Source organism: Pezoporus occidentalis, unplaced genomic scaffold (genome assembly GCF_034315485.1).
Source record: "Pezoporus occidentalis ecotype Australia unplaced genomic scaffold, CSIRO_AGI_Poc_V1 ctg21, whole genome shotgun sequence".
NCBI lineage: Eukaryota > Metazoa > Chordata > Aves > Psittaciformes > Psittacidae > Pezoporus > Pezoporus occidentalis.
This window is the reverse complement of record NW_026913964.1, coordinates 4,716,985-4,740,970: the sequence shown is the minus strand read 5'-3', so window position 1 is coordinate 4,740,970 and position 23,986 is coordinate 4,716,985. Positions and strand designations below refer to the sequence as shown.

The 23,986-nt window shown below is 36.1% G+C and overlaps 3 protein-coding genes across 3 annotated transcripts in view; 1 reads left to right on the top strand and 2 right to left on the bottom strand.

Annotated features, from left to right (window-relative positions):
* Nucleotides 1-23,986, bottom strand: part of LOC134163987 (uncharacterized) — a 612,365-nt gene that overhangs the window by 212,899 nt on the left and 375,480 nt on the right.
* Nucleotides 1-23,986, top strand: part of CHRM5 (cholinergic receptor muscarinic 5) — a 48,280-nt gene that overhangs the window by 10,399 nt on the left and 13,895 nt on the right. The window lies entirely within an intron of this gene.
* Nucleotides 1-23,986, bottom strand: part of AVEN (apoptosis and caspase activation inhibitor) — a 102,586-nt gene that overhangs the window by 70,243 nt on the left and 8,357 nt on the right. The window contains exon 2 of the mRNA XM_062619306.1: nt 8,897-9,077. Coding sequence (XP_062475290.1) covers nt 8,897-9,077 — 181 coding nt within the window. The remainder of the gene's footprint in view (nt 1-8,896; nt 9,078-23,986) is intronic.

Genomic DNA, 23,986 nt, shown 5'->3' with positions numbered 1-23,986 from the left:
TTGAAAGTTGTTTGCCTCTTCAGTTAAGCATAACTGCTGTCTGGACAGTTACTTGTGTGTCGAGAAGTGCGTTAGCCCAAAGCAAATCTTAGGTTAGAAAAGCCAATCAACATTTTTCATCTGTCATCATGCTGAATTCTATCTTCTAACAAGTTCAGAAACATAAAGTACACCTAGAGGGAAAAAAAAACCACAACAAACTCTGGCATGACACCATCAGCAAAGAAGCCAGGGCTAAACTGCTGCTTTCCATAATAACCACTTTGGTGAACTTCCTTGAGCGTCAGAAAGGTGATGATAAAGACTGCAAACAGGATCTCTTTTCCTGAAAAAGTACAAATCAGTACTTTTTCTCTGGGACTATTACTCTTGCAATCCTAGTACTTCATTTACTCAGAAAACTTTAACCCAGTTTGCCTATTAACACTGAACTGCCAATTTAAAATACTTAGCTTTCCAAGACCTCCATTCTGCCAGCATTTTCCTGGCATAAAGTTAACCAAGCGTCTTGAATGAAAATCTCTGTGCTATAAATATCTGTAATTGTGGCCTCTAACCTTTATGGCACAAAAATAAATAGAATGATATCATCCCATTAAAGCTCTCCAATCTTGAATTAGTTCTTCCACCTGGCCCCCTTTGGAGCTAGCTAATACACACTTTTCACTGACACATTTTTTGCTTGTGGATGCACATGCACATATTCAAGAAAAAAAATACCACATTATCACAGGCTGTTTTCAATCAAGAACTTGAGAGAAATACAGAATGATCAGTCTCACAATCCAAATTATCTGCAGTAGATTCAGAAATACCATGCTTTATAAACTGAGATGACGAGTGTGTACTGTCAAAGGAAGGTCATCTGATTCATATTCCAGAAAAGGTTGAAAATGAGTCAGAACCAGAGAAAACATAATTCCTCCCCAGTCGCACCCTATTCCGTCCCTCAAGCACACTTTTTTTATTGACAGAATTTCTAGTTCACAATTTTACACATGCAGAGGGGTTTGGTTTACAAGAAACAACAACAGGATGGAATAGTTCCCTTGAGGCTGGAATAGACAGTTAATAAAACTTGGTTTGAAACAAAGACTTTGGCAAGGTTCAATATGCCTTTGACATTCTTCAAGAAAATTACCCAAATCTAGACAAAAAATAAGCCCTTTGGGAAAGAAACAAATCTCTTAAGTGTTCAGAAGCACCATCTTCCTATACAATAGCCAGAAATCCCAAAGATGCCACTCCCAGGAGAGCTGAGAGTGAACAATAGCAAAGAGAACACAAAACATATGAGAAGCCAACATGTGATTTGGACAGGTACGAACATATAGGGTGGGGGAAGGATCAAAAGAAAGCATAGGCTGGAAGTTGGATGTGGGAACTGGGAACTCTTCAGCAACAGAATGAGATCAGGGACAGAACAATGGCAAAATTAATAGGTGTGACTCAGACAGCATTAAAAGGAGAAGGACTGGGAAAGCCCAAGCTATCAGTAGCAAACATGAAAAGGAATTTCAGCACCACAAATGGAATAAGAATAAAAGAGAAGCTGCAACTGAGATTAAGGAAGAAACAGGCACTCTTTGTCCTTTAGAGCACTGCCTACATCACAGCCCTTTTTTCACTCCAACCCCAACATTTAGAAACAGCACTGCTCCCTGTGAACAAATTTCTTGGGAATCTTACTAAAAGAATAGCAGTAGCTTCTGTTGGTCTCTTCTGATGGTGCAGTTTGGTCACAACACTGCTTTGGAGCCTTCACCAATGAACAAGGAAATGTTCCTATCAGTTAATTTGTCTCTAAACTGTTACCAGGAATACAACAACCCTTATGAGAAAAAGAATAGCAAATGAAGTCTGGCTTCTGCAATTAAACCAGTCTGCTACATCTGATTCTCCTATCATCCTTACCATAAACAAAAAATTCTGGTTTTATGGAATTTTATAAAATTTCTATTTTTATTGTTTCTTTCTTCAATGTAGGCTGCTGAGAGACAGCACAAAAATATTAGAATTAAAACCAAACACAGCTCCTCCATATCAATCAACATCTTTGAATATTAACTTAGAAGTAATATCTACTAATGCCATCATTGGAAAAGAGCCAATAATTTACAGGCAAGCAGAAGAAAGTCTCCGCTCTATAAAGCTTACAGCCTAACTCAGATGATTTAACAACATCTCAGGACACTGCTCTAAAAAGTTGAGTCTAATTTAGGTAATTTAACAGTGGTTCATAATCAGAAGTGCTAAAAAGAATCTGACAGAAAAGATTAAAATCAATCAAACCGAAACAAGAAAAATCACAAAGTCCATGGAGTTAAAAGGAAAATTTGCAGGAAGGGAGAATGTCAGAAAGTAAGTAAAGAGAAGTAAAAATAGGAGAAAGTGAACAGGAATGTAGTAGGAATAACGTACTAAATTTTGAAAGTGAAAACAGGAATACTAAACATACTGTCTGAGTACAGGAGTCAGAGTAATTTGGTTTTGGTTAGGGGATTTCACTGGCAGGAAAATCAGAGATGATGATGTGGCAGAACCATGATGACCAACATGAGGCCTAGTCAAAGCTGGTTTTAGGGGTATTATAAAAACCAAAAGACATGATTAAAAATAAGAAACAGTGAATCAAACGGGTAGACAATTTTTATCTAGCTCTCAAGCCTACAAACTCAAGTAGTGGAAATTACAACAGCAAGACAGGAATAAAGATAATTTGTTCCACATTCAAACTTACTGATTCGAGATTTCATAACAAAAAAAAACCCGTAAACACATTTTGGCAGAAATACTGTCAATATATAGCAGCAGCAAAGAATTAAGACCCAAAATTACAGAAGGATGCTGGTCAGAAAACTTTTTAAATGTAGAAATCTGGAACTTGAAAAAATTAGTGAAATCAAGGTGTGAAAAACTAAAAGAATGGGAGAAAGCATACCACAGTTATTTTAATGGGAGCAAAATTTAACCCTTTTAGTCTATGAATCTTATTCTATTCAGTCCTAATTCTGGCTAAATTCTCCAGTAAAGCATATAAATCTCTGAAACACTGAAACCTGCAGTAATAGATCACATTATACTTCAATCATACAGTTTTGATTACATTTCAGATAAAACTTAGGAGGAAAAAAGGCACAAATATGAAAGTATATATAATAAGTAAAGATTACCTGTTACAGGAAAATACATTTACCTAGAAAATGTTAATTAATACTTAAAATCTTGCACTTCCTATTTTTAGTTCAGAAAATAAAGAAAAAGACAGCTTGCCTGATGAGAACAAAAAAGATGAATTTCTGTAATGCTAGGAAAAGTTCAGGAGGAAGCACTGAACAGATGGAGAACCAGCTTCCACTGATGCCAAGTCCTGTGATTTTACTGCAAATCTTTAACATGGATGTTTTTTTTCTGTTTGTTCAGGAAAATTATTTTGGCTCGGGAGGGGATTGAGAGGAGGGGAAAGGTTACATTTTTATTCTTTTCAGATACCTACGGGTATATAAACTATATATATAGTATCTCTCAGGTCTATGAACAAGTCCAAAGCTACAGACTTCCCAGGGAATAACTGTCACAACCAAAACCTCTGCAAGTGGAAATGAGACCATTTGGATAAAGAGCCTCCATGGATGGGAAACAGTATCTACCACGTGACCATAAAGGAGGAAGTTCTGATGTGCTAGAATGGGGCTAGAAGGAGAAACAGCAGAGGAGAGCATGTCAGGAAAGCTCAGAGAATGTTTATGGAATGAGGTAGCAAAAAAAAGGAGAACATGAGAAAAGATGCATGTAAAGGACACAGCCTTAACTGCTTATTTCAGGAGCACATATGCTAGGAATGTTCAAGTGCCCTATTATCACAAAGCTTATGTTACCTGATGAACAACAAAGACATGAATTTCTGCATCTGTTGAATTTCTGACCAAGTAAGATACACTAGTTGAAAACAAATCCAATCCACACATAAAGACATGCAAAGGATAATGAAAAATTACTTCTCAGTTGCACAGAGTAAGAATGTATTCAGAGTTGATAACCGACAATTCTAGATAGTCTAGATATCTCAGTGGTTCAAAAAACAGAGTTACAAAAAGAGAGTTCTGTTGAGACCTATGGTCATAAATAATTTCACAGAACAGACATACAAAATGAAAAGTAAAAGACTGGTAAATGGGATCCCTGATATATATACAGTAATCCAAATCAACAGCAAGTTAGGCAGTTCTGTAAAGGAAACAGATTTTCAGCTATTCTCTAGAATTCTAAAACTGAAAGGATTGGTTTTTAGCACCCAAACTGCACCGTGCCATTGCAATTCTTTTTCTTTGAACAAAATTGGCGTCAGAAATAAGAAAACTCATCCAGTCATCACTCTTTTCCCTCCAAATCTGTCAGTATATACTACAGATAGAAAAGTTGAAGGACACCCATTTTTAACACAAGCCTTGCTCCACTAGTTTACCTGCTCAGCTTTTCCAAGACAGCCAATAGTCTTTCTGTACACTGTTAATTCTCATGTATGTATCACCCATGAAAATGACAAAAATGCAGCAATATATTGCAATAGACGCATCAAAATTAAATGCAGGCCCCAAAGCAATAGGTTAAAAAGGCAAAACAGTTTTAGGGAACAGAAAGTAATCCTGTATTTACCATTCATTACTATTATGCTACAGTGATTGCTCTTTTGATTTATTGTTCCATACTCTCTATTGTACTTGAGTTCTAGGTACCTACAGAAATTATGCGAATTCTCACAATACCAAAACTATTCTGCCAGTTCTGTTTGAACTACACAGCAGTTCTTTCTTAACCTTTAAGACCATCAGAATTATTCAGCCATGGCCAAAAGACCAAATGGAAAAAAAATAATAAATGTCCAAAATTATATTTTTTTCATCTTGATAATCATCACATCCTGCAACTCAGCACACTGCTACAGAGGCACATATGTTGGCAGCTTTTGGGTGCTAGGGTTTAAAGGAAAGTGATCCAGTCCCTGTATACATTCTGATCAGGTCTATAAAGAGATTTTAAAAGCATATTTTTAAACCTAAAGCATCTATTCACAGCCAAAAACCTAACGAAGAACTGAAATCTATTTTGGGATGTTTAACCCTCAGCAGTCAAAAAATGAGGACAGCTCTTCAAACATGGCAAGATTCTTCTAGCAAAGTTATGTTATCCTATCACTTCCACTTCTCTTGCTCTTTATGCTTCAACAGCATTTTCACTAAATTGATTCAAGACATATTCCCCAAAGGCTTCACAATGGACTTGCACTTTACATCAGCTAGACACCAAAAGCAATACAGAAAAGTTTGCTTTGCTATATTCAAGGTTAATTACAGAAAAAGATAGAAAGTGGTAAAAAGGAAACAAATAGACTTTAAAAAAAGTTATCATACAGCTTTACACACAAATATAGTAAGCCCTAGCAAAGAAGCTCTGTCAGGTTAGTGACATCAGCAGTCAAAGCCACCTAGCAGTTTTTACTTAAGACTATTTTCAGCCACTTTTTAACTATTCAGTCTGAAATCTTCCATGTCAATTGTCTGCTTCAGGTAGTCTTTTTCTCACCCTCCCCTCACCACCACCTTTTAAAAAAAGGTCAGGGAATGGCTGGAACATTTTTGTACCACAAAAGGACCTGAAAACAAAGGCCTTGAAACACTGTAACCACTCTCCTGCCCTGAATCAGTAACTTGAAATCAGGCTGGACAATGGTTTTGTAGCAGAAAGGTACATTTTGCTCATTTTGTGAAAAATCTGACCCAATTTAGCCAAGCTACACACTTCTAGAAACCCAAGTTTGTATGTATTTTTTGGCAAGATCTGCTGGAGCTTAACAACCAATCACTAAACAGTCCATCCTCAGTGATCTTTATGTCATCTCCACGGGCAAGGCAATTGAAGTCAGTCTCCTCTAACGTCTGGTTATAAGTGAAGAGCCAGATTTTTACTGTAAGCGAAGTCTACATTTAAGAAGCATTAGGTACAACACGCAACAAAGCGTATTTCTTCAACCTCAACTATGCCAATACCCATACAACAGTTAAAAACAGTGGCTTCTCATTTCACGTTGGGTAACTGAGTAGGATTTAACGTACACCGACAGAGTGTGTGGAGTGAAGATGGAGGAAACAGCTTGTAGTAGAGATTAGAAATTGAAGCTTGAAAGAATAAACTGGGATGGACTAGACAAGGCAAAAAAACTAAGAGGAATGTAAGAAGATGTGATAGTCAATGAGAGAAAAATTAGGCCAAATAAGCAATCCCAGGCAGAACAACTCAGAACTGGGGATTAGGAGACCACCAGGACCAGATACTGCGAGGGAAAAATATAGCTCGATTTTAGTGAATATATGTGGAAGAGAAATGACTCAAAAGAAAAGTCTGAGAAAAGACCCACCACCAGCAATCAAAAACAGACAAGAAGAAAAATCAACAGAAGCAAGGGTGAGTGAGAAGAAGTAGCAGGCAAGCAAGGGCTGACAACAGAGAGATGAGGTGCAGTCTAAGGGAGTCTGGGACTAGTCAGGCCTAAACATTTGATTGAAAAGACAGAATCAATGCTGCACTAGAGACTAGCTTGAGGCAGTGAGAAGCCTAGGGAAAAAAAAAAACAAAAACACACAACCAACAAAAAAAGTGTGTCTTCAGAAGTTATAAAAAAAGATAAAATACCCTAAGACTTATCATCCTCTGCAAATGTCTGCAAACCTCTTCCTCTCCTTCTCAAAAAAAAAAAAATATCCCACTTTACTACAGATAAAGCCCTAACTCTGTCACTTTCTTAATTCAAACAGTAATGTTTATGCACTAGATTTAAAAGCTCCAATCCTGCTAATTATCAACATGGCACACATATGACAGTATATTAGTGCTCTCATTTTGCCTTTTTTTTGTTAATATTAACTATAAAATAACACGCAGAAGCACATTTACAAAATATTAAACAAAACCAAGCTTGGCATTTTAGTTCCTTAGGTATCAGGAATTTATTACTATATTATTTCAAACTATTTTTTTCTATGCTATCTCATTCAATTAACAGAATATTTTCTGGGAATAAATCCAAGTTGCATTTTGAAGGACAGCACTCTCTTTAAGACCCGGCTTTCAGTATTATGGAACTTAAAAGTTACATGGGATAACCTTATTTTTATCTGAGCTTTTGCCAAAGGAGTCTTAACTGGCTGCATTAATTACATTGTTGCGTATTAACAGTAAATTGCAAGAACTTTCTAAGCTTTTGAATTCATGAAAAATGGCACTGTAACTCCATTCCCCCTCCAGTACTCGCCTAACTGCTTGTTGCAATTGAATTGGATCCAGTGTGCAACTTCAGCAATATGCTAACAGAAATCAAAATTATCAAATAAAGCATAGATGGCAACCTCTTTCTCAGACCACTAAAGATGACTGAATTCTGTTTTTGCACATAAGCCAAAGAAATAATGCATACACCCCCAACACACGCTGCTTTATGTGACTCCAAAAAGAAATTGGCATTATTGTTTAGAAGGTACTTTTTTTCCTCTTAAAGAACTTTATTTAGTTGCTGTTTCTTCTCAATTTATTTTGATGTCAAGAAGAGTCACAATATATCCTAAAATAAAGCACTCTTTAAATGAAAGATTCAGAATTAATAACTAGTAAGAATACTAACTAACATTATTTTAATTGTAGGCACCCAGAGAATCTACAGAGTAAAATAACTGGGTTGGTAATAACTGTATTGGAGTATAACTTAGCAAAAATACAAACTAGTAGAAATACGCAGTATTTCCTTATATACTCATTTCAAAAGTACTAATCATCAGAACATTTTAAAGAGATTTTGAAGGCTAAGTATAAAATTAGAGATACTAAAGTTTGTTCTAACAAGCTACGCCATAGCAACGTGCAGCTCAGGGTAGATCTTCTGATTTAAAAAATTTTCAGCTGTGATTATCTACTTTGCTTCCAGGCTATGTTACCTATCCAGCCCTGAGAACCATACCAGACATCTCAACTCTAACCATCCAGAAAAGTCAATATATACCTCATGATTCTATGATTAAAACTTTCAATTTAGGCCAAATTCTGCAATGTTCATGTAAAACTTTAGAAATGGATTCTGGCACAGAAAAAGAAAGGTCTGGGCCTTGTTTCTTTACCATAGATAATTTCTAGCTACAGCCCGCCAAGCTGTGGCTGAAAAATCCGGTTACTCAGATTTCAGAGTTTCCAAGTTGCTCAAAAAAACCTCCTACAATACATTGTTTGCAGCTTTTTACTACATGGTATTCCAACTCAATGGCATATCAAGAGCTTCTAAAATAATTGTAGGTAGCTGGTTTTCGTGCAACTACCCATACTATTCACATATAGATAAAAAATAACTACAGCCTATGCCTCAACCACCTCCTTTTATGATCTCCTTTAAAGAGGGGGAAAAAAACTTATCTTTATTTTCAAGGACAGTAACTTTTGCTACTCATGCACACATTTGTGCAATGATGATTACAAATGTGTCAAACAACAGCAAGCACCTCCTTGACTGCTTTGCTGTTCAGCCATACTAGCAACCTTTTCCAGAAAGCAACAAAATGACCAAGATCAGTAAGAAATTCATTGTCAATAAGCCCAAAGTAACTGGATGCTGCACACACTCAGACCCACACGTTAGCTTCACTAGGAAGCTATAAATGCAGCAGCCCTCTCTTATTCCCCATCTGCCACAGCATCGTGCAGTCTGTATGCTATAAAGCTGCTCACATGGAGACTTAGAGCACTCACAGATATATCAATAGCAGACTTACTGAGGCAGATAGGACTGGTATTCTAGGGTCCTGTTTTATCAAAGACAACAGCCAGAACAGTAGTAACCTATAGAGTAAATACCTACCGGCTGAGCTAAGCAGAACACTGAAGTCTGTTCCTCTCTGGGTTTCCCCATGTTCATTCTGTCCCTCTTTTTCTATATCCTCATAGCGGCTCCAGTTGGAAACGATTTTTCTTCTTGAATAGCTTTTCAGTTCTTCCTTCTCTTCTTCCTCTTGTGATTCAGTATCATCATCCTCCTCTACCTGTAACATGTAAACGGACAGTTAAGCCACTGCAACTCCAAAGCATTTTGTTCTGTATTTAAATAGTCAATTCATACAAACAACCACCACAGAATTAAAACCCAGAAAGACAAACTGGCCTGCATCCCCACCAAAATTTTAGATCAGGTGCTACCATCTTCCTGATGTAGCTCCTCAACAGTGTAATTAAAAACACCTAATGAAGCTTCAGTTCTCACAGGGGTCTAACAGTGACACTGTTGCTAGTTCACTCGTTTCTCTGCTATTCCGGAAGCCCTTAATGAGCAGCTTGTCTCCTGAACCTGAGAGCAATGTGCAGGGAGTAGATCTAAGAATTTAATTATAGTATCTCTGTCCAAGTGTTGCAGTGATACAGGTGACAACTGAAATAACTGATGTTTGTAGAGCAGAATAGGAAGATAACATAATTCTGCAGAAAAACATCTGGAAAAGGGTGATCTATGTAAGAATTTCCACTACAACTAACTACAGGGTCCTAAGTAATATTGAATCATTAGTCAAATTAATTTCCATCACGAAGGCAGTTTTATGGAAATACATATGGAAAAATTAAATAGACTGCTGGCAGTCAATCTACTAGCCCAAGCCCTTAATAAGTTCTAGGGTCAACAAGAGAACTCATCACAAAGATGCAAGCAAAACAGACATTTGCCACAAGTACGTAACAGCCATGGAAAACTCTCCCATCCCTTGAATCCTCTATATCAACAGAGCTCTCCCAAAGCCTGGAGTTCAGCTGGAATGACTACCAGTTCACAAACAGAAAGACTTCTTGGAGGAAGGAGCACTCCCCAGGCAAGAGGAGAACTGAGAGCACCTAAAAGTTCTGTACAAGATACATTCTGCAGAAATCTAAAGCTCTGAAGAAGTGGAGTAAAGGAGTCAAGAAAGAAGAGATTCCCACTGTGCCTGCTTCCAAACGTCCCTGTTGACAGCTTCAGACTCTCTTGTCTCCTTTACTCCACCTTTCTTCACAAACCACAGTGGGCTGCTGCTATACGCTTAAATTTCGATCTCCCAATAATAAGTATGTTCTTCATGACTAGGGCAGTAAAATTCAAGTTTATCTGCATTGCTGTAAAGCTTACAGCCATCTGCATTCAGTACAAAATAATTTAAAAAGCAAACTACTTTGGAGTAAGCCATCCTACATCCACAAGCCAAAACACCTTTGCAGCTCACCGTCAGACATTGACTTTCAGGAAACTAAATGTAATCCTGAAATAAATGTGAAGAGCAATTATTTGTATATTTTAAAAGTCCTTAAAGTAAAAAGCTATGTCTTGTGCAAAAAGATTACTAAAACCTCTAGCAGTTACCACATTTCTAAAACTACATTAGGGTTATTTTAAGCACATATTGCGAACTTACATACTGGTACAACATTGGATCACCTGGTAAAAACAATTGCACAAAGCTATCAGGAGCAAATCACCATCACTTCATTAACTTGTTTTATTATCAGTGAGTTACTTTAATAGATGAAGAAAGGACAAAGAACAATGAAACACATGCTTTAGATGGATTTTAGAAATCCATCATGAAGAAGGCTTAACTACTCCATACAAAACTCAGTTACACTGTGGCTCAGCTACACAAGGACAAGCTGAGATTTTCATGTTCCTTTAGCGTCTGATTATACAACAGAAAAACTTCTGTCAGTGCCAAATAAGCCCCTATTGCACACCAAATACTACATTTATATTTATCATAAAAAAACAGCAAGATACAGACAAAAAAGCTGTAAGTAGCATTTCTTGGACAACAGACCATTGTTAGTTCTTAGTTCTGAAAATACATTAAAAATTGCCCAAAATAGCAAGGAAGCCTATTTCACAGCTTTTAAACAAACGTCCACTGAAAAGCATCTTCAAACACAGTTCTGAGATTTTAGATTCTCTCTTGTTTGATGTCTTAAAAACTAAAACTGACTTCCCAGCATATCATATGGTAGCAAAATCAGAATTCGAATAATGACTTCACATGAAAAACAATCCACCACAAGCTTGTTTCACCACCATTTGAGATATCTGGTTAAAATCATCAAAAACCTTAAACACAGATTAAAAGCTGTCATGATTATAAAAATATACTCCCAATTGTCAAACAGCTGACAAGAAGTAAAATATTCTGAGCATTCTCACTGGTTCTGTGCAATTTTTAAGTAAATTCTCTTTTATTTCTATTCATCAGATAAATGCACTAAAGTGGTTGTTGTGGACATACGGTTGTTGCATGAGCAAGGGGATGAAGTCATAATGCTCTGGGGATTGATCCAGAGCTTCCAGTTTCCACAGAGCCAAATCTGCTTACAGCAAGAAAAGAAACAACTTATTTCTCTTCTGTTCTTCTCCTATAAATTGAAAGATTTTCTATAATCCAGCAAACCTAGTGAAATTCCAAAGGAGCTGATACAATTCACAAGTCAAAGCAAGAATAGTGCCACACAGATATACCTGTGTTGTACTTTGGGGTTTGGAACTTTTTTAAGACCAGAATTACCTTAGGCAACTATGACATTATATGTAATTACTTACTACAGACCTGTTTAAAGGATTCACTCCTTTCAGCTGTCAACATAAACAAAATAGGACTATCACCTTCTTATTTTAACAAGCTTCCAGTAAACAAATACAGATTCAAACATTTTCTCTTACACTGTACTAAATTCTTTTTCAGATTCTGTTATTAGCAATGCACAGCACACTTCAAGGAAATTTCATTTCTTAGAAGTAAAACTGCTAACTTGAACTTTAGGAAATAAACCCCAAAGTCTCAGGAGGATTAACAGTAGTTGTGCAGCCTGGTTCCCCAAATACTGCGCTGAGGTTTACTTTTGACCTGCGTACATTTCCAGTAAATATTTAATGGAAAATTTTACATGACGCACTGCCATGCTACAAGATAAAACTGAAAATAAACACATTTGAATATTCAACATACAAACAACTTAAAGATGTGTCTTCACCATTAATATAATCAAATACATTAGAACACTGATGGATGATGCTTCAGAAAATAAACTTCTACCATTTCACAAGACAGCTACCATCTAAAGTAGCAATCTCAGAAACACATAAATATAAATATTTATTACTTTCCTCTTAGCTGCCTATTCAGCTAGTCTATATGCTGATACCACTGTATTCATACTTTACTGAAAATGATGCTTAATCAGTACAGAGCAAACATCTGCCCTATGTGTAATGAAATAAAATAGTTTTCCCTCCCACCCCATCCTCAAATAACATGTGATACAAGCTGAAACAAATTCTAGAAGCCAATTCAAATATAACCTTTAAACAATATTACTCAGGTAAGGAGAAAAACACTTTCTGCCACAGGAGGTATAACATTTATCTGCTGTGCCTCTATTTCAGATGGTATTACATGCATTACCATTTGCACATTTCATTGAAATTTTGAGAATGGAAAAAGAATGCAAAAGCCCAGTTGAACAAAACCAGGAAACCTTCAGATTGTTTTGCATATCAGAAACAAATATATACACAGTGTTCTGCATAAACACTAAGTTCACTGAAGCCCTTCAAAGAACAGTTAAAGAGCCAAGCTCCCCTGCAGAGAAACTTTTACAAACTTCCACCAAGAAATGGATTTTCATCCTTTACCAGAGCCTATGACTCCACTTTCCTTCTGAAGACAAGCAAAACACATAGCGCACATGACCACAATCTACAAGCTCTACTACAGCAAAAGGATACTTCAGTACACTTTCCTTTATGCACTAGTTTTGTATACAGGGTTGAAAAAAAATGGCAAGGAGGCTTTCTGTTTGACTTTTCTCACAGACAAGAACATGTTGATGCACATGGTTCAGGAATGAAGGTGTCAAAATGAAGTAAACATTGTTCTGAGAAGATAATTTCCCCTGGCGTCATTTTTCTGCACTTCACTGGAACCCAGAGTGGTTTCAGATCAAACCAATGCTGAAGTACACAATGGAGAAAGTGCAACAGTGACCTCTTCCATCCTGCTTCAATTACTCAATCACTCTTCACTGTAAGGGCAGTCAGTCCTAGCATGTTAAGCATGTGTTCAAACACTCAACAAGGCCTGTTGAGCTCACAGTCCTCTAAAAAAAAAAAAAAAAAAAAGAGAAGTGTATTAAAAGTCAGAGTTTCCATTAAGACTTTCTAAACCTGTATGTATTACCCTTAAGAACCCACAGGAGTTAAGACTTATAGCCATCTTCCTATTCAGTTCTATTAACTCTGTAATAAAAGTTTAAAACATTCAGTCTTTGTCAGTACTTGGAATACCCTACTGTGAGTGGGAGGAACATGGAAAACAACTATTTTCAGCTTGCCTTTCTTTGGGCCAACTGCCCTTCCCCACTATGTAGGTATCATGCATTATTAGATTTCCATTTTATTTATTTTGTAGTATTTCTCCCAGTTCTCTTTCCAAAAATGTAACTTTATGAAATACATGAAAACACAGTTTGAGCTTTTTTGTAATCTGTTACAAAGAGCACAGCTATTTCTCCTATTCACCTTCTTCACGAAGATATACAATAACCTTTTCATTTTCTCTTTAGAAACCCTTTACAATTATATTGATCGAGTGCTATTTTTCCCCTTTGTTACTGTAACTCCTGTATTACTGTTTTGAATGTTACACCTCTCAAAAACATACATATTTTCTTAATCTTCTCTCCATTCTTTATTAGGGACACTTACCTGCAATACACCAGACATATTCCACTGCTATGCATATACGCCTCCATGTTCATAGGCAGTGATAACCATTGTCTAATCCCTAAATTTGCTGCTCTCCCAAACAGCAACAGCACACACCAATTCCTTGAGTAAATTTCTACCTTGATTCCATCCTCCCTTAGAAACTGCTGTAAAGCTGTGGCCAAGTGCAATGACATTCAGTCTCACCTGTCTCAATCCCAATTTCTCTTCTCATCAGGGGAAAAGACTAGAAAGACAAAACAAAAATATTCTATGGGTTGAAGCTGACCTAAATTATCAGCTGCATCATGGATGGGCATATAGCTTTTCCTCATTTGTATTTACAATAGTAAGGTGTCTGTGCAGAGACAATTTCTCTTCTCCTCCCCAACCCAATCTGAGCAACATCTGTTACAGTCAAAATCTCACAGATGGAATTTGTAAGTCATGGGGTCAGAAAACCACATATAACTAAGAAGCAAAACAGTTCATGATCTCTTTGAATTGTTTTGCAGAGTAAAAGTCTCTACACTTGTACGAGTGACAATAAGTAAGGTAGCTCAGCTGATATTAACTACTGTTTCCTTCAGGCAGACACAAGTGGAAACGTCAAAGACATAACAGTTACTTTAATGACTTAAATTGCTCTTGGAAAGACATACCTGCTTTTAATTTCGTGGTTCAAAGTTATTGCTGGTGTAATCAAACAGGAGCAATGAGATTACACCAGCAATTTTCTTAGCACAATACGAATACAACACAATCTCAAAAAGACTTTTTTTGTAATGGTGATCATTAAATGTGCTTTTTTTTTTTAACCTTAATTCCAGAAAGGTACAGGAGAATCCCCTGACAGCTTAATTTTCTCTATCACAATGATTGATAGGCTTATACCTTATGATAGTTATATATAGTATAATAATCTTCAAAAAAGTTCTTCTGATTTTCCACATTTACCTAATAGCAACCCCTAGATATATGTCCCTCTTCTCTGTCTTGGAAGTAATTAGATTTATTAACATTAAATCTAAAGTTGACAAAGGAATACATTACCTGATTTATCACAGTAGAAATTTAAATAGGCCCTCTAAAATACAAACTGTATAGGATATTAAATAAAAACAAAATAAATATTCAGAATTATGGCAAATGAAAGCCAAACTGCATTTTTAAACACATTTCTTAATGTTATTATTTTACAAAAGACAAAGTACTAATGCAATTTTATTGATACCAATGCAAGTTTGTAGGTGTTTAGAATCAACATGTCCTTACCTACCAGAAATAACATAGAAGTTACCTAGAGAGGCAGCTTCAATTCAATGACAGAATTTGAAATACAATTCACAATGACATAGACAAATGGGAATTTAGTTTTAAAAACAGACAAACAAAATTACCAATAGTGAATTAACAAGGTAAACATGTTTGTCAGCATGTTACATACATACACAACTATCTGGGAAAATACCATGAAGCATGTTAATACATTATTCTGTCTACCTAGGAATGTTGATGATAAACTTCTATAGAGAGAAAAAAGAGAAAGTTCGAACAATAAAAAGGTCAGTATGAAGTAACAGTAGAATACAATCCCCCAAACTGTTCTTATTTAGTACTCTCACTCCAGACTTTAGAAAAGTAAATAAAAGGTAAGATTTGTAAATTTGCCTGAAAAATAAGATGTTCCTAATGCAGTGACACCGTAAGAGACCATAGTTTCTTTCAGAGGCAGAAAAGTTTGTAATGCTCAGCAACACTTGGCAAAAACTGTGAGCTGTTACCTTATCTATACATCGTTGTTTTCAACAGACATCATATTCAGAAGTCTGACCACAATAACAATGAAACCTTGTCATCCAAATTACTTTGCTGCAAAGTTCCTGCTTATTCTATCTGTGAGATGCAAATAATAGAAACTGATTAAAAACTTCAAATGAAAGAGTCTGTTTTTGCATTAGTGTTTAACTGGGGGGGGGGGGGGGAACAAAACCAAAAAAAGACCAAACAACCCTGCTGTAAAAATATTCTTTGCATTCAGTAAATTCAGCATTCAGCTCAAATGCCTTTGCATTCAGCTCAAATGCCCTTGCATTCAGCCCAAATGCCAGGAGGCTACAAGTCAAACTTCATCTTTCTCACAGATCATTACTAATACTTCCACAAGCTATAGCCATATTTTATAAAAAACATATACCTCACTGAATGAGAACAGCAGCTTCTATTAGGAGCTAAATAAATCTTTTCCTTAGACTCACTGAGCCAGGGGATAAAAAAAAAGGGGGGGCCTGAAGGGCAAACAGCTTGGTTATTTTGTTTATAACTACTGATCTAAATGGCATTAAAAATCCCTTTCAAAGAACTATAAAAGAATCCATAAATTCTAATGTTCACTTCCCACTGCTAGCTCAAAAATACCTCTGTAACCTGCCAGCACATGATTAGTTCCATGGATGTTCAAATGGGTGGCTTACAGGGGCAGGATAAACCAACCTCTACTATGCACTTCTGAAGTTTTGTACTGCAGCTTCTAATGACTGAGTTTGAAAACTTCACTCATAGATAAAATAAACTTAATAACCATGCAATGTATGTTCACATGAAGAAATCTCAAAAGCTCTATTCTCTAACATTAGCAGTAGACTTAGGAACTTGGTAGAGCCCATCAAGTGAGTAATTACTTGAAATACGTAGTTTCTGAAGACTTTGCTCATTAGGTACATGATTTTCCACACTACAAAGCCATCAGCTAGAATTTAGCTCTATTCAGTTAGATTAAAACTCCAAACTAAAGAATATCTGATGGGGTTTGTTGTGAGAACAGTATCATTATAAATTCAGCACTCATTCTGCAATAATTGGGAAACTCAGCAGAGAATCAAGCTGCATTAACTGCAGAAGCAGTCCTTTGCCTCCCTTTCCCAAGGCTAAGCAGTGCTGCAAGCAAAGAGCCTGTAGGAACCTTGTCCAGCTGCTGTCTATAGATAAAGAGACTTCTGATTTTTCAAACTTTCCAAGCCGATACATTTCCACCAACAGAAAATCAACTGTATTTTTTTGCGTAATTCAGTGGAAATGATTATATGAAATTTACTGGCAACTATGCAAACTCATCAAGCAATTTATACAAAATGGTCACATGAACCTATACAAAACCTGGTAGCTCTATTACTTTCAAATCATCAGCAACTTAAAAAAGCTGAATGTTCTTCTTACAAATATTCAGTCAAAAAAATGAGTGCAAAGACTAAATAGGAGCCTCTGTCTTGACAGAAATAACAGGTTTCAATAAAACCTTTCAAAGTAAATATATTGCACCAAAGGTTATAGCTTTTTCTGTTAGATTACTGATTGTTCCTATGTATAGGCTGCATTTGCCAAAGTCAGAGTATTTATATATTGCATACATGTGAACGTTGTATGTCATATTCTAAAACCAAGTTATACTTAACATCCTGAATAGGTTAAGGAAAATTTCTATAGAAAGTTACCTGTTCTTACCAAATCTGCCGTTCCTGAATATAAGTATCCTGAGCTGCATTAGAGACTGTATTGGGAAATGGATTCATTTCTTACGTGTTAATGTCACAATATTATAGACCAGTCCAAGCCAGAAGGAATTGCAAGAGGTCATCTTGTCCAACAGCCTACTCAAAAGAAAGTCAAACTGAAATCAGACCAAGCAGGCTGGGGCTTTGTCCATTCTGGGCTTGAAAGCCTCCAATAGTATACCTAATTCTTAGTGTTATTTTGTTGTTTTATTGTAGCACTTCTAAAATTGAAAAAGCAGTTGTATTAACAACTTGTAAAGAAAAGCATGAAGAGTTCTGTAACATCAAGGAATCAAAGTTTATTGAGAGTATACATTAACTCCAACAGTTCAAACCCAGAAGAATATTGCTATTTTGCTAGTCTTCACGAGTTAATGGGTAAGACAGCCTCTCTCACTAAACAGATCTGTTACAAACTGATACACATTGAAAATCTCTGTACTTTTGCAACCAAATCAATGATGAAGTAAAAGTATGACAAATTATGCAAAAAGCTCACTAAAAGCAGCATCCATCTGGAGAATAGAGAAAAATTTGCATCTTGATTCTAATCCACAAAGGTTATTTCATAAACTTAACAAAATCTACTCAAAAGAGTAAAGTTTAAAGAACACCTCAGTTACACAGACAAGCCTAATGTTTATTTAACACCCCCTACACACGCACAGTTTTAGAATAAAACCAACACAAATCCAGCAACTCTCTACCAAGTTCAAAACCAACATGTTGAAGAAGCTTCAGGGTTTCTCATGCAAAGAAAAATATGTGACAAAGTTTCTCAATACAACATCTTTTTTGCCACAATGAAAAAAAAAAAAAGAAAAAAGCTCAAAAACAAGCGTTTGAAGGATTTCAGCTGTGCTATATTCAGAACAAAGAGTTCTCCAAAACTTATCTTACATTTGAATAACAACATAACTATTTCCTACCTTTACATTCAAAAATATTTATAGGTTTCTTTAAATACACCTATTTTGTAAGAAAGAAAGCACATAAGGAAAAAGACGTTTTGAAATCCATAGAAAAATAACATGAAAATAACTGCTAACATTCACCCACAGTTACATTTTCAACTGGCACAGCATTAAAGAAGAAAAACTTCTGAAAGACACCAAACAGAACAGTATTCTTTGAAATTGTACACCTAAACAGGCAGAAAAATAATCTATAGTTTTCTTCTCTTTCCCACTGTTAACCTTCTGCCAGCTTAAATTCCCTGTATCAGTTCACAGCAGAAGGAGACAACCACAGTTAGATAGGCTGGAAGCATGCCATAAAACATGGGATCTGGGAAGCAGGTCCTTCTTTCATATCCAGCAGCAGTTATCCTCTAGACTGGCTAAGTGTATTGGTTAAGACATATCCTTGGCTTTAATCTCCTGCAATGTTAAACTTGTTTTCTAAAGCCAATTTTGTTTTCTTTTTCTATTAAAGACTGGTAGATTCTCCAGTACTATCCTTGCTACACATAATACACGTGGACACACAGGTGTTGTCAAATTCACATATTTTTAAAATAAATATTTTTGTAAAACAGATACTTGCTACAAATATTTATGTCAATTGGTGAATCTCTCAACTTGAACTTTATAACATTTGCAACCATTTTCAGTCCCCACTTTAAGATAGTCACCAAGATGAACCTCTAAAATGATGTGGGTATTGATGTTTCATTCAGCAGGAAACTTTATCTTGACTTTAATTAAAACACCTAATATCTGTTGCTTTTCAGATCAATTATCACATAGAAACAGAACGTGAAACAGAGATATTCACATAATGAAAATTAAAGATGTAAATAAAGACACTCTACTAATCTGAAATACTAAAAAGGACTAAAGAGGATAGCATTCTGCTTTTTCCTCCCTTTCACTATGTCTTCAATACTGTCAAAGGCATAGTCCCTAAGTTTTTCATCTTTCATTACTAGCATACTTCCATTTCCTAATTCTAATTTCACATGCTTCTGAAAAACCTCACATCTCTACTACCCTTCTATCAACAAACTGGCAGATCCAGCCACCATGCATTTTTGAAATTAAGTCGTGTTATGACATTTACAGCGGGGCATGATGAAGCAATAAAGCTTCAGTTGCAAATAGCTTCATTTAATGATATTTTCAGAAAGGGAGGATCAAAAAGGGACGATTTTTAGGACCAATACACAGCTACACAGTAAATCAAGGAACAATAAATTATATAAAAGATAATACAGATATAAAGCAGATTGCCTAACATGCAAAATGCGTAACTACAAATGCAAAACCACATATCAAGCAACAAGCAAGCAGGATATATAGACTGAATGACACTGATTAAAAAAAGTAATTTAGTCACACTAGATAAAACAACATATTACAACAACGCTACATTAAAAAGATACTATCCTCAAGTACCAGGGCTTTAAACAGCATTTCTGAGACCAATACTAAAATTAATTTATTTATGGAAAAACATAAAAGACACAGAAAATAGTAACTAGCCACTTGATAAAGAGACACCGAGACCTTTCTTTTTCCTTGTCTTTTCATTGACATAAGAAACATATGGGCGGGTCAGTGAGGAAGCCCAGTTTTTCTCCTTTCAATTTGCATAGATGTATGCATACCAGACAGTGAACACAGTGATGGAAGGAAAGGGGAAGTCAGAAAAAAAAGAAATGCATCAAGGATATACTTTTAAATTTAGAGGTTGCAATCCCTGTATCATAATCAAGGTAGGATTTCCCTGACAGTATACACAAAGGGTGCAAAAAAAGCAGCCACCCAAACCCTCCACTATCAACTTTCCAAGTACGAGTCAGTAGCCCCCTTCCTAGCACAAAGTCAGCAAAAAGGAGGAACTATCAGCTGGAGTTCCCTCAGGCACCATGCAAAGTTCTGTTCTATAATGAAGCAAACTACTGCCAAACATCTGATTTGTGGTGGGTTTGCCTCTAAGAGATAGGCTTGTGTTGAATCCACAAGCATGCTGTATGATAGATAGATAGATAATGTGTATCTATGATGTTCCCCAAAACAAAAGGCAGCAACACACCACATCTCCCATTTCAAGCTCTTTTCATAATATAGCTCAGAGATGGTATAAGGAGTAGTATAGCTCCCAGAGCAGTATTCCCTCCAACTGCTATACTACAGTTTGAGAAGCAATGATGAACATGTTTGGGAATCCTGTCTATATATCAAAATATTAATGCAACACACATTAAAAAAGAAAAAAAAAAAAAAAAAGATGTAGAGACATCCCACTGCCCTGAAGGAGAATTTTATACCACCAATGTGTGGCATGCACTTGGTCTCAAAGCAGCTGCCCACTGCAGCCAACAGAAATACAGAATTTATCAAAACCCTCTAACAACTTCATAACCACTGTACACTTTTAACAGAAATATAGTATTTTCTTGAGCAAAAATAACTGTTTGTCCTGAAATGACCAAAGAGTAGATGGAGACTGTGGTATAAGAGTGGAGTGTCAAAATAAAGTATCTCAAAGTGACAGTGCAAATAAATACAATCCATGTTTATTCAGCTACTGCAGAACTACAGTTTTACCCAGAAAGTGGAAATAAATTCAATTACTTTCTCTGCACACATTTCAAGTCATGCCTAACACATCCCATGAATGACTAAATACTCTGAAACGGGTGATCTCTCCTGTTTTCCCAGCCAGAACTACTTTGTACAGTAATCAGACACTCCTGGCAGGAGAAGCTCATGGCCTATGCATCAGGCAGATGCCCAACCACCATGCACACACGCACACACAAGAAAGAAACAAACAAACAGAACATTTCACATCATTATTTCTTTCATGCCTGCTCTCTCTCTACGACAGTATGATGTTTTTACATGAAGTACAAAGGAACTGAAAAATAGGAATTGAGGGAAGTTCAGTTCAAAAAGTATCACCTCTCAGATAAGTGAAAAAAATTTGACTGTATTCGAAACTGGGAAGAAAACAAACCAAGTTTAAACTTTTTCCTTTTCTTCACATTCTTCAAATCCTTTACTTCATTACTCATTGCAGATCTAAACCTTATCATTGTGTACTCTCTGTATCTAAAACATGCTGTGTGTCTGCTGACTGCCTTTTTACAAAAAAAGCATCAGTGGTAATGGCTCTCTAACCTTATGCACAACCTGTTTCTAATGTAAACTGGCAGACACCAGGATGATTTTCCTATATATTTTGAGAAAAAGCTCAAATATATTACTTCACAAAGAACTTTTTTTCTTCATCATAAACAACATTTTTAATGGCTAACAAAGAATACAGTAAAGCAAGAGAATAAGCAATTTTTAATGAAAAGGGCATCAATCTGCTTTGCTGCCTCACTGAAAATTATTAAACCATTTCTCATTATACTTCTTTTTTAAGGGTTTCACATAATTTAAGTAAGAGTTCCCCCCCCCCCCCAACTGTTCAACAGAAAACTAGCATTTGTAAAAAACATTCGACAGCCAGGTAGAGGTATTTGCAAGTCCTTTTGCTTTTATGATGTATTTTTTCTGTACTATACCTAATGAAATGTAAAGACAAAAAGAAATCTTAATATTTAATTTTCTGTGCATTGTACTTCATGATTTTTCAACGGTATAAATAAGATTAAATATTGCCAGATGTTAAATCTATTCCATCACTACAGTGACACACATAATAGAGCAAGTTAAAAATTATTTCTTCAAAGGTATTAATAGGGATGAAGTCTAACACTCTGAGATACATGTCTGTACGTTCATATTCTTATATTGGCATATTTACATACTGATGAATTTACAGTGAGTCTCCAGTGATTTTTTTAAGCACTGCATCTCATTAACAGGAATGATTTATTTCCTTATTGCTCACCTAAACATCATGGCTCTTCCAGTACAAGTTCAGGTTTCTACTATAACTTGATTATCCAACTTGAGGGGGAAAAGGAAAAACCTAACGCTTCTTCTCCAACTCCGGCCCTGCTTTAGACTAAGGAAGAGTCTTGACAGAGGTTCTTTCATGAAAAGAAAAAAAATATTCCTGCAAAGAGTAATCCTCTTCACTAGTCTGCTCTATTAGTGACCTTTAGAGAGTCTACCAAAGCTAAAGAGAAGCTTAATTTGAAGAAAGGGCACCTCAGAGAACAGGTTAACAAAAGCTTTTAGTCTTTATTGTACAGGATGAGAATTTTTGAAAAAGGGATGAAATCCTAAGACTGCTTCATAAATGTTGAATACTGGAACTCATCACTTTGGGTTAGGTAAAGATAGAATTAGCCAAGAGAGACATCCTATTCTGAAACTTGTTTTTTGCATGGCAGGAATGACACTCAGTTAAAGGGAAGAATATCTCATAAGGCACACAAGGAAAAAACTTGTTCTTGCAGTTTTTACATAAAACTGTTACTGCTCCAACACTCGCAAAGTATGGCTTTACAAGATGTCTTACTAACTCTAATTGCAAAAAACATTTCTCTCCCCTTGATTTTTAAAATGCTTTATGGGTAATTCAAATTGATTAGTCATGTGACAATGATCTGGTGAGAACTACAGTCCTCTATAGTATGTAACTTGTAGATAAAGAGTGTAACCAAAGTTTCCCCCCTGAAAATCATCACTGCAGTTGCAGAAAATCAATCTGAAATAACAGAAAAAAAACAATCCAGATCCTGACAAGTTCTTGTGTTCAAACCTATTTACAGCTGAAGAAAGAAACATTACTCCTATCTAGACAGAACATCTGCACAAAGCCTATTATTAAACAAGGCCCAAATAATTCTATACAAATGTAAACCTATCAAGTGCCCATGAAAAATTCCACTGTGTACTGTAGCTCCATGTTTATTCTGTGATTATCAGCCTCTTGAGAGGCTCAAGAAGCAGTACTGTTGTTCTACTTTTAAATCACCTTTATGAAATTATTTTATGACTACACCAGGGTGGTAAAGTGTTTGCATTCACTCAAAAATAAACCCAACCAAAAACCCTTTGCTATTTTTGTATCAAATCTGAATGCAACTTACTATAGACATTTTAGAGATCACCACTCCACCCTCAGACACCCGTTACTTATTAATCTCCAACTTTTTTTTCCATGGACAGAAGAGGGAAAACCCTCTGACAGATATTTTTCCAGGGAGCTTTAAAGAATGTGCTTCCCTAAACTGAACATGCAACATGAGATAAAGTAGTTAAGAATAACTGTCCAAGTTCCTCAATACCCTAAACGCCATACTTATAAAAACAAGATGTTAAAATGTCATTTTATTTTGCTATTAGTCAGAGTATAGTTATAAGATGCAAGAGCTATGCAAAATGATGCTCTGATCCTGCAGTTCACTCTACTGTGAAGAAGCTCTAAGAAATAATTTAGAACTTGCTGGAAGTACAAACACATTCAAATTACCAACAATGTAAAGGAGGGCTGGGTTGTACTTGCTGGGATACACAACCCCAGGATTTTATGTGCATATTACATCCTCACCTCCAACAGTTTGCACTGATTGCCAGCCCTAGGTGCATATGGAACACTAACTGCCAGAGAGCTCTGCATCTATTTTGCAGTGGTAAGCTCTAGGCAGTGCTCAACTGTCTAGACAATTAGTGGACAACTTCAGCTGAGGTTCCATCAGTAGGGAAACCACGTTAAATCCACAAGTACT